The 11,130-nt window shown below is 65.4% G+C and overlaps 1 protein-coding gene across 1 annotated transcript in view; it reads right to left on the bottom strand.

Annotated features, from left to right (window-relative positions):
- Window positions 1-246: 246 nt before the first annotated feature.
- Window positions 247-11,130, bottom strand: part of MUC5B (mucin 5B, oligomeric mucus/gel-forming) — a 36,563-nt gene continuing 25,679 nt past the window's right edge. Inside the window, exons 32-50 of the mRNA XM_032270577.1 lie at window positions 10,188-11,126; window positions 9,718-9,899; window positions 9,262-9,433; window positions 8,002-8,252; window positions 7,468-7,651; window positions 6,904-7,129; window positions 6,627-6,802; window positions 6,317-6,386; window positions 5,883-5,983; window positions 5,404-5,435; window positions 4,969-5,149; window positions 4,483-4,587; window positions 4,269-4,306; window positions 3,610-3,729; window positions 2,672-2,758; window positions 2,430-2,552; window positions 2,060-2,102; window positions 1,731-1,839; window positions 247-1,079 (exon numbers count right to left, since the gene is read on the bottom strand). Of these exons, the coding sequence (XP_032126468.1) occupies window positions 878-1,079; window positions 1,731-1,839; window positions 2,060-2,102; window positions 2,430-2,552; window positions 2,672-2,758; window positions 3,610-3,729; window positions 4,269-4,306; window positions 4,483-4,587; window positions 4,969-5,149; window positions 5,404-5,435; window positions 5,883-5,983; window positions 6,317-6,386; window positions 6,627-6,802; window positions 6,904-7,129; window positions 7,468-7,651; window positions 8,002-8,252; window positions 9,262-9,433; window positions 9,718-9,899; window positions 10,188-11,126 (3,341 nt within the window). The 3' untranslated portion in view covers window positions 247-877. The remainder of the gene's footprint in view (window positions 1,080-1,730; window positions 1,840-2,059; window positions 2,103-2,429; window positions 2,553-2,671; window positions 2,759-3,609; window positions 3,730-4,268; window positions 4,307-4,482; window positions 4,588-4,968; window positions 5,150-5,403; window positions 5,436-5,882; window positions 5,984-6,316; window positions 6,387-6,626; window positions 6,803-6,903; window positions 7,130-7,467; window positions 7,652-8,001; window positions 8,253-9,261; window positions 9,434-9,717; window positions 9,900-10,187; window positions 11,127-11,130) is intronic.

The following is an 11,130-nucleotide window of genomic DNA, read 5'->3' as shown; positions in this document are numbered from 1 at the left end:
TCCGGGTCCTGGCGGCCCCCTGTGCCCTGTCTTCTGGCCAGCCCTTCCACAGCCCAAGACTGGCTCCCAGAGTGCTCTCAGGAGCACATGGATGGCCATCTGGCTTCTTGTCCCTCACCCCGCCTGGCCCTCCCAGAGACTTCCTGGCCCCTCAGCGGCTGATGGGGGTTCTGTACCATCCCCTGGATGTGTCTTCCAGCCGGCAGGGCCCAGGCAGTCAGCCCTCAGAAGACCTGGACAGCCTGGGAGAGACGGTAGGCAAGAAAAGACACTGGGACAGGAAATGTAGGCGATGCTCAGGGTTTATTTGCAGAACTGGGCTGAGCTGGGCAGAGGGGGCTTTGGGATGCTGACCCTTCTGACCTGGCCATTGTGGCCTCAGCCCCGAGGTACCCTGCAGCAGGCACGGACAGGCGGACACATCGCCTGGTGCAGCTTCCCAGTAGCAACCAGCCTTGCCTGGACCGGGCTGTCTGTGCCCCAGCGGCTGGACACGGCCAGCTGGGATCCGTGCTGCACAGGGGCTCTGGCCGTGGCTCTGGGCATGGCGGGAACACACAGGCCTGCACGTGCCTAGTTTGTTCCAGGGTGTCCCAGTGACCTCAGGGAGGGGCAAGGCCAAGACGGGCCACAGGCTCTACCAGGGCAGGACTCCTGAGTGGCACTTTCCTGAAAGGCATCCTGCTGGCTCCTCACCCTTCCAGGGGTCGGTTCTACCCCTGGGGCGGGCAGCAGGAGCATGGAGGCACAGGGTGCCAGAGGCCGGGGGGTTCCGTGGAGCTGGCCCAAGGTGGTCGTGGTTGGGCGATGTGCATTCTGGCTCCAGGTGGACAGGGCATGGGGTCGAGGCAGAACATCGTCAGATGGCAGTGGCCTCCTAGACCGGGAATCCGGGTGCGTGTGTGGGAGCCACGGGCTCAGAGACACAGAAGGGCGTGCAGCCACACTCATCCACGTGGATGTATGTGTGCAGGACGGCTGAGCCATCAGGACAGCGCAAGGGCACGGTCTCCTCGTGGACCCGCGTCTCCTGGCAGCAGGTGCACTGGTGCCGCATGGCCTGGGCCTCCGCTGAGTACCTGTGGATGCAGGGTGGCCCTCAGACCAGCCACCTGGGCCCCACCATTTCTCTGCCCAGCTGCGGTGACACGTGGGCCTCTGGGGTCCTGGGCCAGACGGCCACCCCTCTGTCCACAGTGGCCTGCTCTGTGGGCACATGGAGCTTCACCTTCCCAGGATGGGGTGGTTCTGGGCTCCCTGGGTCCCTTGGCGCAGGTTCTGTCTTCTGTGGCCCTTCCCCGGTCTGAACCAGCTCCTCCAGTCCTGCTGACCCTGAGCAGCCCTTGACCCTTCCTCCTGCCTCTTCTAGCCAAGGGTCAACCCTCCTGGCCCCTCCTGCTGACAGCTGGCCTCTGTGGCAAGCCGTGGGGGCTCCATGGAAGGCTCTGGTTCCGCCCACTCTCCCTAGGGGATACCCCGGACCTGAGTTTGCGGCCGGGAGCTCTGGGCCTTGTGGCTCAGCTCAGCAGGGCCCTGGCCTGGCCGGGAGAGTGGCCCCAGGCTTTCTGCCGATGGATGTGGAGAAGGGGACCCTGCTGGGGAGCCACTTTCCTTCTTCCTGGAGCTGATGTAAGCCCTCCTGACCCAGAGCGGGATGCTGGCCAGCAGACGGGCCCAGACGGACCCACCGCACGCATGTGCTGTTGGCACAGGGCCAGGAGCCCACTCACTTGGACACTCCGGGGCAGGAGCCCTCACAGAAGGTGATGTTGACCGTGGCCTGGGTCTCGCAGTCCTGGTGCCGCAGGACGGTTGTGTTGATGCGGACTTGACAGGAGTCTGGAAGAGGAAAGGCGGATGCAAGGCCTCCGTGGACTCTGCTCTGAGGACCTGGTGGGTGGACCCTCCCCATGGGACCGCCCCTCCCACGGCCCTCCTGGACCAAGACTGGAGCCTGGAGGCTGAGATCCCACTGCTGCCCAGTGCTGCCGTCTGGGTGGGAATGGAAGGGCACGGGATGAAGCCGGAGGGCGGGTGTGGGAAGGCGACCTCCACTTACCCTCCTCACAGGAATAGCAGCAGCCGGTCTTCCTGAGGCTCCCCTGTGGGGCCAAAGACAGGGCCAGGGCTGTGGGGTGCCTGGGGACTCACCTGGGGGCGGGTGCCTGGGGACTCACCTGGGGGCGGGTGCCTCGGGGCTCACCTGGGGGTGGGTATCTGGGGGGGCTCACCTGGGGGCAGGTGCCTGGGGGATTCCCTGGTGGGTGTGGCCTCCTAGGGTGGGGGGAAGCCTCCCAGGGGCACCCAGACAGGGGTGGGGCCTCCCAGGCAGAGGCAGGGCCTCTGGGGAAGGAGTGGAGCCTCCCTGCTGGGTGGGGCTTCCTGATGGACAGGGCCTCCCAGGAAGGGGCGGGGCCTCCAGCACACACCCTGCAGCTGGACACATCTGGGCAGGATGCAGGCTGTGGGGTCAGCAAATGGAGTCCGCCCTCGACCTCACAGCGGTACACGGTGCAGTTGTCCACGGGGCTGTTGACCCAGGTTTCGTTCAGCTGAAGTGCAAGGCAGAGGGTGGAAGCTGAGTAGGGACTCTCGTGCACCGAGCCCCATGGAGGATGAAGGTCTGCGGAGGGAGTGGAGCTGAGACCGGCCCCCGCGCCTCCGCTCTTACCTGGACGGGCCGGCCGTCAGGCGTGAGGCAGGCTGTCTGCACGCACTCCCTGCAGCACTGCCCAGCCACGCTCTTGTATTCAAAGCCCTGTGGGACAGGAGGGTGTCAGGCTGTGCTCCTCTCCTCCAGTGCCCGTCCCGGCCCAGCCTGCCCTGCCATCAACACCCCAGTGGTCTGGTGGCCCTTATCCCTGTCCCTGCTTGGACCTACACCCACAGAAGCTGCCCCCACCCAGTTATCCGGCTCAGCCTCACCCGTTTCCAGCACCTTCTCTCTGCCTACTTCTTTCTTCCTGGGACCTGATGCTAGCCCCTGTCCCCAGCAGCCTGCAGGCCTGTCCCACCCTGAGGCCCCTTAGTCACCCTACTTCATGCCCGCCCTTTGGGAACAAACATGGCCTCAGCAAAGGCTGAGCTAGAGAACCCCAGGGAGGCAGGTCAGCATGACTCGGGGCTGGGCCTGCCCAGCAGCTGGGGGCTCACCTGGGGGCAGGTGCCTCAGGGTTCACCTGGGGGCAGTGTCTTGGGGGCTCACATGGAGTTGGGTGTCTGGGAGTTCACCTGGGGGTGGGTGCCTTGGGGGCCCACCTGGGGATGGGTGCCTGGGGGGCTCACCTGGGGGTGGGTGCCTCGGGGGCTCGCCTGGGGGTGGGTGCCTGGGGGGCTCGCCTGGGGGTGGGTGCCTGGGGGGCTCACCTGGGGGTGGGTGCCTGGGGGGCTCACCTAGGGGTGGGTGCCTCGGGGGCTCACCTGGCGGTGGGTGCCTCGGGGGTCCACCTGGGGGTGGATGTCTTGGGGACTTGCCTGGGGGTGGGTGCCTGGGGGGTCCACCTGGGGGTGGGTGTCTTGGGGACTTGCCTGGGGGTGGGTGCCTGGGGGCTCACCTGGGGGTGGGTGCCTCGGGGGTTCACCTAAGGGCATGGGTGCCTGGGGGCTCACCTGGGGGCAGGTGGCATTGTTGCAGGCATCCTCCTGACACTGCACTGTTGGATCCTGGGTGTCCCCAGAGAGGCAGGTGCACGTGTGGCAGGGAAGAGTCCCTGGGAATGTTGTACCAACCTGCAGTGAGTGGGAGGGTGGCACTGAGGGCACTGGTGGGCAACAGGGCCAGGACCCCTCCCCATGACTAGTTGTGACCCACAGGAAGTTGTCTCTTCCCCAAATGGAGCACCCTCAAATGGAGCACCCCTAAAATGGAGTACCCTCAAATGGATGCACCCCTCAAATGGAGCACCCCTCAAATGGAGCACCTTCAAATGGATGCACCCCTGGTGGGCAGGGAATCCAGGAGGGCAGGGAATCTGGACAGGCAGGGAATCTGGGTGGGCAGGGACCCCAGGCAGGTGTGTCCTGCCCCTAGGTCCTTGCTGGGAGGCCCTGAGTAACCTCTCAGAGGCAGCAGCTGTGGCGCTCACGGCTGAAGACGTAAGGGGTCTCCGAGTCCCAGGTGTGTCCCAGCCTTGTCCTGCCCAGGGCCCCTGTATGGATCTGCCCTCATGGCAGGAGTGTCATGACAAGGAGTGGGGTTCAGAGGGCCCCGGGCATCCCACACAGATGTCTGGGTGCAGGGCCACCCCCGCTCGCTGCTGTGCCCTTACCCCGTAGAAGGTGCCATTGTAAGTACAGAGCTGAGGTCCTGGAAGGAAAGGGAGCTAAGCCTGTGCTCCGTGCCCTCGCCCTCCTGCGCCCCCCACTGCCGGACGCATGGCCACCCAGGAGCTCGTCCCCCCCCCGCCTGCCCTCCTGCATCTCCCAACCCCAGACGCATGGTCACCCAGGAGCCCATCCCTCCCCCGCCCCTGCCCCGCTCACTGCAGCGGAAGGTGGGACAGCAGTCGCCCTCCTCCTGGGTGCGGTAGGGCTCCTGGTCTGGCGGGCACACGGGCGGGCTCTGGGGACAGGTGGTCATGTTGCATACTGCGGGAGAACAGGGCACAGTAAGGGGCTGCTCGCTCCTCACAACCCATCATTCCCAGAGTAAGCCCCGGGCGGGGGGCTCCCTGGAGACCTGACTTCTCCCACGGCCCTTGGGGGCTCCCTCCAGGCCCCTTGCTTGACCACCTCCCCACTGCTCCCCACGTCCCGGGCCACTCCTGGGCAGGCCAGAGGACACCCGCCTCATCTTTAGGAGGACAATGAAGTGCCTGGAGGCAGTCTCTGCCGAGTGGTCTCACCTGGTCAGACCAGGACAGGGTGGCTCTCCTCTGCTCTCCTGTGCCCACCCTGCAGGCCCCTGGCAGGCACTGGCTCCATCCACCCCACCCCCATGCCGGGCACCTCTGCTCCTTGGGCTCTTACCGCACAGCGTCTCAGGGCAGCAGGGGTCGTCGGCCCGGGGCCTGGTCACAGTCTGGAAGCCAGGGCGGCTGCACGTTGGGGGCTGGCCCTGGGCCTCACAGGGCAGGGGCTGGCACTGCACTGACACTGAGCCCTCGTCACACACGCAGGCCTGGCAGTTGCTGACCCACCGCTCCCCGGGCTGGAAGGGATCGAGGGGGTTCCTGAGGGTTCTTGGACAGGGCTCCAGGCCTCCCCACCACACTCAGCCACGGGCCAACCCTGGGCATCTGTCTGTCCACCCCGTCCCTTGGGCTGGCACCCGAGTGGCCCAGAGTGACGGGACAGGAAGCCCACACCATGCGCCCCACAGCTGTCCTGTGGTATGGGGAGGCTCTCTTCCTCCCTCGGCTGCAGGGAGGGTTGGGTAGGGCAGGTGGGGGCGGAGCCACTCACAGATTTGGGAAAGCCATCCGATCCCACGCAGGCTGGAAAGGAAAGGGCACGGCGTCACCGAGGATGCTGAGATTGCAGGCAGAGGGGCCTCTGGCTCTGGGAGGTGCTCTCAGCCTGGCGCCACTTCCCCCTAAGATGGAAGCCCCTGGAGATCTTGTAGGGTGACAGCTGTGGCTGGAGCTCAGGCCAGGGCACTGTGAGCCCAGCTGTCAGTGCACAGGAGGCTCGGCCACGGTGGTGGGAGGCAGGGCTCAGGGGAGGGACCACGACAGGATCGCACAAGGACAGTGCCTCCCGTGGGGCTTCAGGGGGCTGGAGGGGGCTCTGCAGGGGCTCAGGGCCACACTGGGGCCGTAGTGGGCCCCTGGTGGGGCGAACGTGGCACAGGGGTCAGCTGGGGAGAGGGGAGAGCACAGTGCGGCTGGGACGGCCCCTCCCACCCTTCAGGCGCTTGGTCGGGCCCAGGTGGCAGCGCTTACGGCAGGCCTGCACGCAGATGCCCGTGTGTTCATTGAAGAGGATCTGGTCCTCGGGGCAGAAGCAGCCCTCCGCCAGCCCCTCCAGCTGTGGGCTCTGGTTCCTACAGGGCGACAAGAGTGGCCCTGGGACCCTGAGGTCCAGGAGGCCTCCCAGCATCTTCATCCATGTGAGTCCCCAGGATGGGCAGTGGGGAGCAGGAAGGAGAGGAATGGTGGAGTGCGGGGCTTGCTCAGGGTGGGCGGGGCAGGGGTGGGGATGGGGAGAGGCAGGGTGGGGACACGCCTCCTGCCTGCTCTGTCTCTAAGGCATCTGGGAGCAGCCGGGGATGTTTTTCAAGGAGTCCTGGGCTCAGGGGCACCCCAGATATCTGTGGCTCACAGCAGGATGCCCCCTGGCCTCCTGCTCCCCTAGATCCAGCCATCCCTGTGCTCACCTGGAGTTGCAGGACGCAGGCTGTATGGGGCCGCATGGCTTGTACACTTTGGTGGGTGGGCAGGTGAGATCTGTGGGTACAGAGAGATGTCAGAGAGGCCGAGGGGGCTGGAGGGTCCAGGGCCACCCCCTCTCACTGCACAGGCCCCTCAGAGAGGCCGAGGGGTTTGGGGGTGCAGGACCACGCCCACTCACCGCACAGGCCCTTCAGGGAGGCCGAGGGGTTTGGGATTCAGGGACGACCCTCACTCACTATACAGGCCCCTCAGAGAGGCCGAGGGGTCTGGGGTCTCAGGGCCGCGCCCACTCACCGCACAGGCCGCCGGCTGCACCCCGCCAGTCACTGCACACTCCCCGTGCGCGACAGAGCGCCGCGTAGGCCTCCACGCTCTGGCAGGGCACCTCGGGGCGGCCCCGGCAGCCGTCACTGATGCAGGCATTGAAGAATGGGCCGGGGGGCACCAGGTCATGGCACTCGGCAAAGACCCTGTGGGCAGAGCGATGGGGCGGAGGGCACCAGGCCCCAGGGAGCTGAGCAAGGGCAGGCAGGGGCACCCCGGGGCCTCCCATCCCGAGGGGAGGACTCACTGGCTCAGCATCAGATCACAGAGCGGCTGCGGCGGGCACGGGCTGGGGGTGGGTGTGCCAGACGTTGGGGCCATGGGGCTGGCAGTGGGGGGCGTGCCGGTTGGGGCCCAGCAGCCGTCCTTTCTGCTGTCGGGAACCAGCCACGTCTTGGCCATGTCTTTGCAGCTGGTGGCCGTGGTTCCAACCCGACTGCGGCAATCGTCCCTCTGGCTGTTGGTGCAGGTGCCTGGGGGCAGGCCAGGGCCTCACCATGGGGCTGGAATCCGGGGAGCCTTTTGTGCCCCTTCCCCTGGCTCATTCCCCTCCACAGGCTTTGCTCCCAGCTCATTCCCCTCTGAGGCTGCCCCCCAACCCCTCAGCTCATTCCCATCCACAGGCTTCCCCCACCGAGAGCATTTCCCTCCACAGATTCCCCCCCACCCCGAGGCTCATTCCTCTCCAGAGGCTTCCTCCCCAACCCCCAGTTCATTCCCGTCCGCAGGCTTCCCCTTTGCCCACTGGGCTGTCAGCCCCTGGGGCAGCCCCAGTGGGGCAGGACCCGCCGGGCGGGCGGTGCTCACTCACCACACTGGCCCTCGGTGTTGTTGTGGAAGAGGCTGTAGGGCAGCCGGGCCTGGAAGACGTGCCCGCTGAAGGTGACGCTCACACTCAGGGCGGGAATGTCCATGCGCATGGTGGTCCCCGTCACAGACACAAGCACGCCGTCCTTGCTGAAGCCACTGCTCACCCGAATTTGGTCAAACAAGATCTGGGGGCAGCCGGGGGAGCCCGTGAGCTGGGAGGTGGTGCCGGGTGGGCTCTGGGAGCGGGGCGTGCCTTTGGGGATCTGCCTACGCAACCCCCACCCCAAAGCCCGGCTCTTCCCCGGGGGCCTGGAGTCTGCAGTTGGCTGCATTTGGGCCGCAGGGTGCGTTCAGCCTGGGGTGGCCCCACAGCCTTCCCTGCCCCCCGGGAACTGCCTCCGGCCCTGGGCAATGGCCGAAGCAGCTGGGCCTCCGGCCTGCAGTCGGCCTGCCCGGGTGTGGTTGGGACATGCCCAACACTGCCACACGCAGCCTGGGCACAGGGAGGGCTGCCCTGCCGGCTGCCTGGACTCACCAGGCCCTCCTCCTTGCCGTGCACCGTGGTGACAGTGAGGACGATTTCCATAGACTTGTAATGTATGCCGAGGGCACGGGGGCAGCTGGCGGCGGCGGAGGCTGCGCAGTACTGGTTGTCCAGGTAGAGGCTGAAATTCCCAAGGCGCGCATGGATCTCTCTCATGAGGACGTAGGTGCAGTTGCCCTCGAAGGAGTAAGAGGTGCCATCAAAGGTGGAGTAGTGGGAGCCCCCCCACATGCTGCAGACGCCTGCGGAACACAGAGGCACCGACGGGCTGGCGGGCTCCATGGCGGTCCCCTCGCACCCTGGGCTTCTCAGCAGCCAGCGTCACCACCGCGACTGCTGCCCTGGGAGCCCCTCAAGCCCCTTGGCCTCAGCAGCCTCATCTATAAAGTGGGTGCAGTGTGTAGAATGGTGCCCCCCAAAATCTATGGCCACCGCAGAACCTCCGCACGTGGCCTTGCCGGGAGGAAGCGTCTTTGCAGAGTGATTAAGTGAAACATCTTACAATGATAACATCAGCGACTACCCGGGTGGACCCTAAATCCAATGGCTAGCACCCTTGCAGGGGACAGGAGAGAGACAGACACACGGAGTCGGGAGGCCACAGAGAGGCAGAGGAGGAGATGCAGCCATGGCCAGGGGAGGCCTGGAGCCCCCAGGCTGGGAGAGGCAGGAAGGACCTCCCCAGATCCTCCACAGGGAGCGTGGCCCTGCCCTTCTGGATCTTAGCCTTCCAGCTCCAGGAGGGAGAGTGCGTTTGTGTCATCTAAGCCCCTGGCCTGTGGAGGTTTGGAAGGGCAGCCTGGGGCCAAGGACACGGGAGAAGTGAGAACCCCACCACCTCTTAGCTACAGTGCCGCTTTGATGGGAGCCGCTGTGAGGACCCAGGAGACCACAGCTCCTCTGGGCTCCCGCTTCCATCCTGAGCTTCTCCCGGCCTCAGAAACCCCTGGACGGGCTTCCTTTCAAGCCACACAGGTGGATGTGCAGAGAAGCTCAGCAAATGCCTCCGCCCCTCTCCTGTGGGCTGCGTCAGCGTGTTGAGCCCGGTGGACACGGAACCTGCAGACTAATGGCGCACACCATGTGCACTGCTGTGGCCAGGACGGTGTGGCGCATGGCGGTTTCCTGAAGGGATGCCACCCGTCTCCCAGGCGCCTCTCCACGCACCCCCGCACCCCACTCCTCCAGCCTGGCCACCAGCACGGCCCGCTCCACCTGCCCCCGGGGAGTCCTGCGGCCGCCCTCACTCACACTCGCACTCATAGTGGAAGTTGCAGGGCTGGCTCGGCTCCGACACTTTGATGGGCAAGTGCTTGTTCACACAGGTGACGTTGGCCACGGGCTTCGGCTCCAGCAGGACAACACGATTGTCACCCACACACTGCGCCACGGTGCAGTTCTCCAGGGTCCAGGACTCATTGACCTGTGGCAGGGAACAGGCACGTGCTCACTGGGACCGGCTCACGGCGCCCATCCCCTGGTCACCCCATCCCTCGTGGTGCATAGCCCCAGGTGGCCACAAGAGTCCGCCTGAAGAGGGTGGCCCCCCGTGTTGGCCTGGCCCCCCAGAGCCTGTGCGCCTCCTCCAACTGGAGCCACGGGTGGAGGGTCACTGAGACAGGCCTCAGGGACTGGGCCCTGGTGGTGCCTGAGCAAACCCAGGCCCTGTGTGCATAGCAGGGGAGGCGGAGGGCGGGCGGGACCCACCTGCCGAGGAGGGACAGCATTGTCACAGCCGGGGGCAGGGGAGGGCAGGGGAGGTGGGTTGGAGGACACTGGCGGCGGGGAGGTGGGGCAGGGGCCCTGGAAGCGGTCGATGTCACAGTGCTGGTTGCACACGGCATAGAACTGGCAGCCAGCTCGGTCGGTCTTATTGTAGATGACCTCCGCTGTTGGGGACAAGACAGTAAGATAAGCCACTTCCAGTGACAGGCAAGCCAGAGCTTGGGATGGCAAAGGCAGGGGTCAGTGCAGGAGGGAGTGGTCATTCAGGGAGGGGCTGGGGAGAGCGGAGGCTGAATGAGGCCGGTGGGGGCAGGGTGAGGCCAGTGGGGTGAGTGAGGCCGGTGGGAACAGTGTGGCTGGCAGGGAGAGAGGAACTGGCTCCCCGGACAGGCAGACCCAGGTTGGTATGGCACGGGGGAAAGGGCACAGGGGCATCATCCACATGGACTCACCAGGTGAGAAGAGCTGTCCAAATGCCCTACAGAAGCACGGAGTTGAGAAGTGGGTGCTGGGGAAGCCAGTGGGCATGAGGGTGGTGAGGGCCGAGGCGGACGCAGTGGTCATACTGAAGGCAGTGCTGGGGAGCACTGTGGGGGTTTGGATGGTCCTGAGGGCAGATGAGCTGGGCACTGTGGAGCCGGTGGCTATGGGCATGGTGGCTGTGGTGGTCAGCACTTTGGGGATGTGAGCTGTCCCCACAGTGGAGGAGGGGGTGGCCATGGATCTGGTGGCCATGTTCGTGGTGGCTGTGGTGGTTAGCACTGAAATGGTGCTTGTAGTTCCTGGGCTGGAGGAGAGAGTAGTTTTGGAGCCAGTGGCCACCGTCGTGGTGTCTGTGGTAGGAATTACCAGGGTCCCTGAAGTGGAGGACAAGGTGGTTGTGGAGCCCATAGAAGAAATAATGGTGGCTGTAGTGGTTGGCTCTGTGAAAATCCAGGTGGTCCCTGTGATGGAGGAGGGCGTGGCCATGGAGCTGGTGGCCACTCTTGTGGTCAACACTTTGGGGGTCTGAGCAGTCCCTGGGCTGGAGGAGGGGATCACTATGGCACCAGTGGCTGGAGTAGTAGTGGTTGTGGTAGGAAACACATTGGGGGTCTGAGCAGTCCCTGGGGTAGAGGAGGGGGTGGCTGCAGAGCCAGTGGCTGCCATTGTGGTGGCTGTGGTAGGAATTACCACAGTCCCTAAAGTGGAGGACAGGGTGGTTGTGGAGCCCGTGGATATGGTCATGGTGGTTGTAGTGGTTGGCTCTGTGAGGATCCAGGTGGTCCCTGGAGTGGAGGAGGGAGTAGCCATGGAGCTGGTGGCCGCAGCTGTGGTGGCTATGGTGGTCAGCACTGGGGATGTGTAGGTGGTCCCTGGGGCAGAAGAGGGAGTTGCTGGGGTGCTGCTGGCTGC

The sequence above is a fragment of the Sapajus apella genome, unplaced genomic scaffold (assembly GCF_009761245.1).
Source record: "Sapajus apella isolate SASKATOON/1434 unplaced genomic scaffold, GSC_monkey_1.0 scaffold212, whole genome shotgun sequence".
NCBI lineage: Eukaryota > Metazoa > Chordata > Mammalia > Primates > Cebidae > Sapajus > Sapajus apella.
The sequence above is the reverse complement of the archived record's forward strand: the minus strand, read 5'-3'. Positions and strand labels throughout refer to the sequence as shown.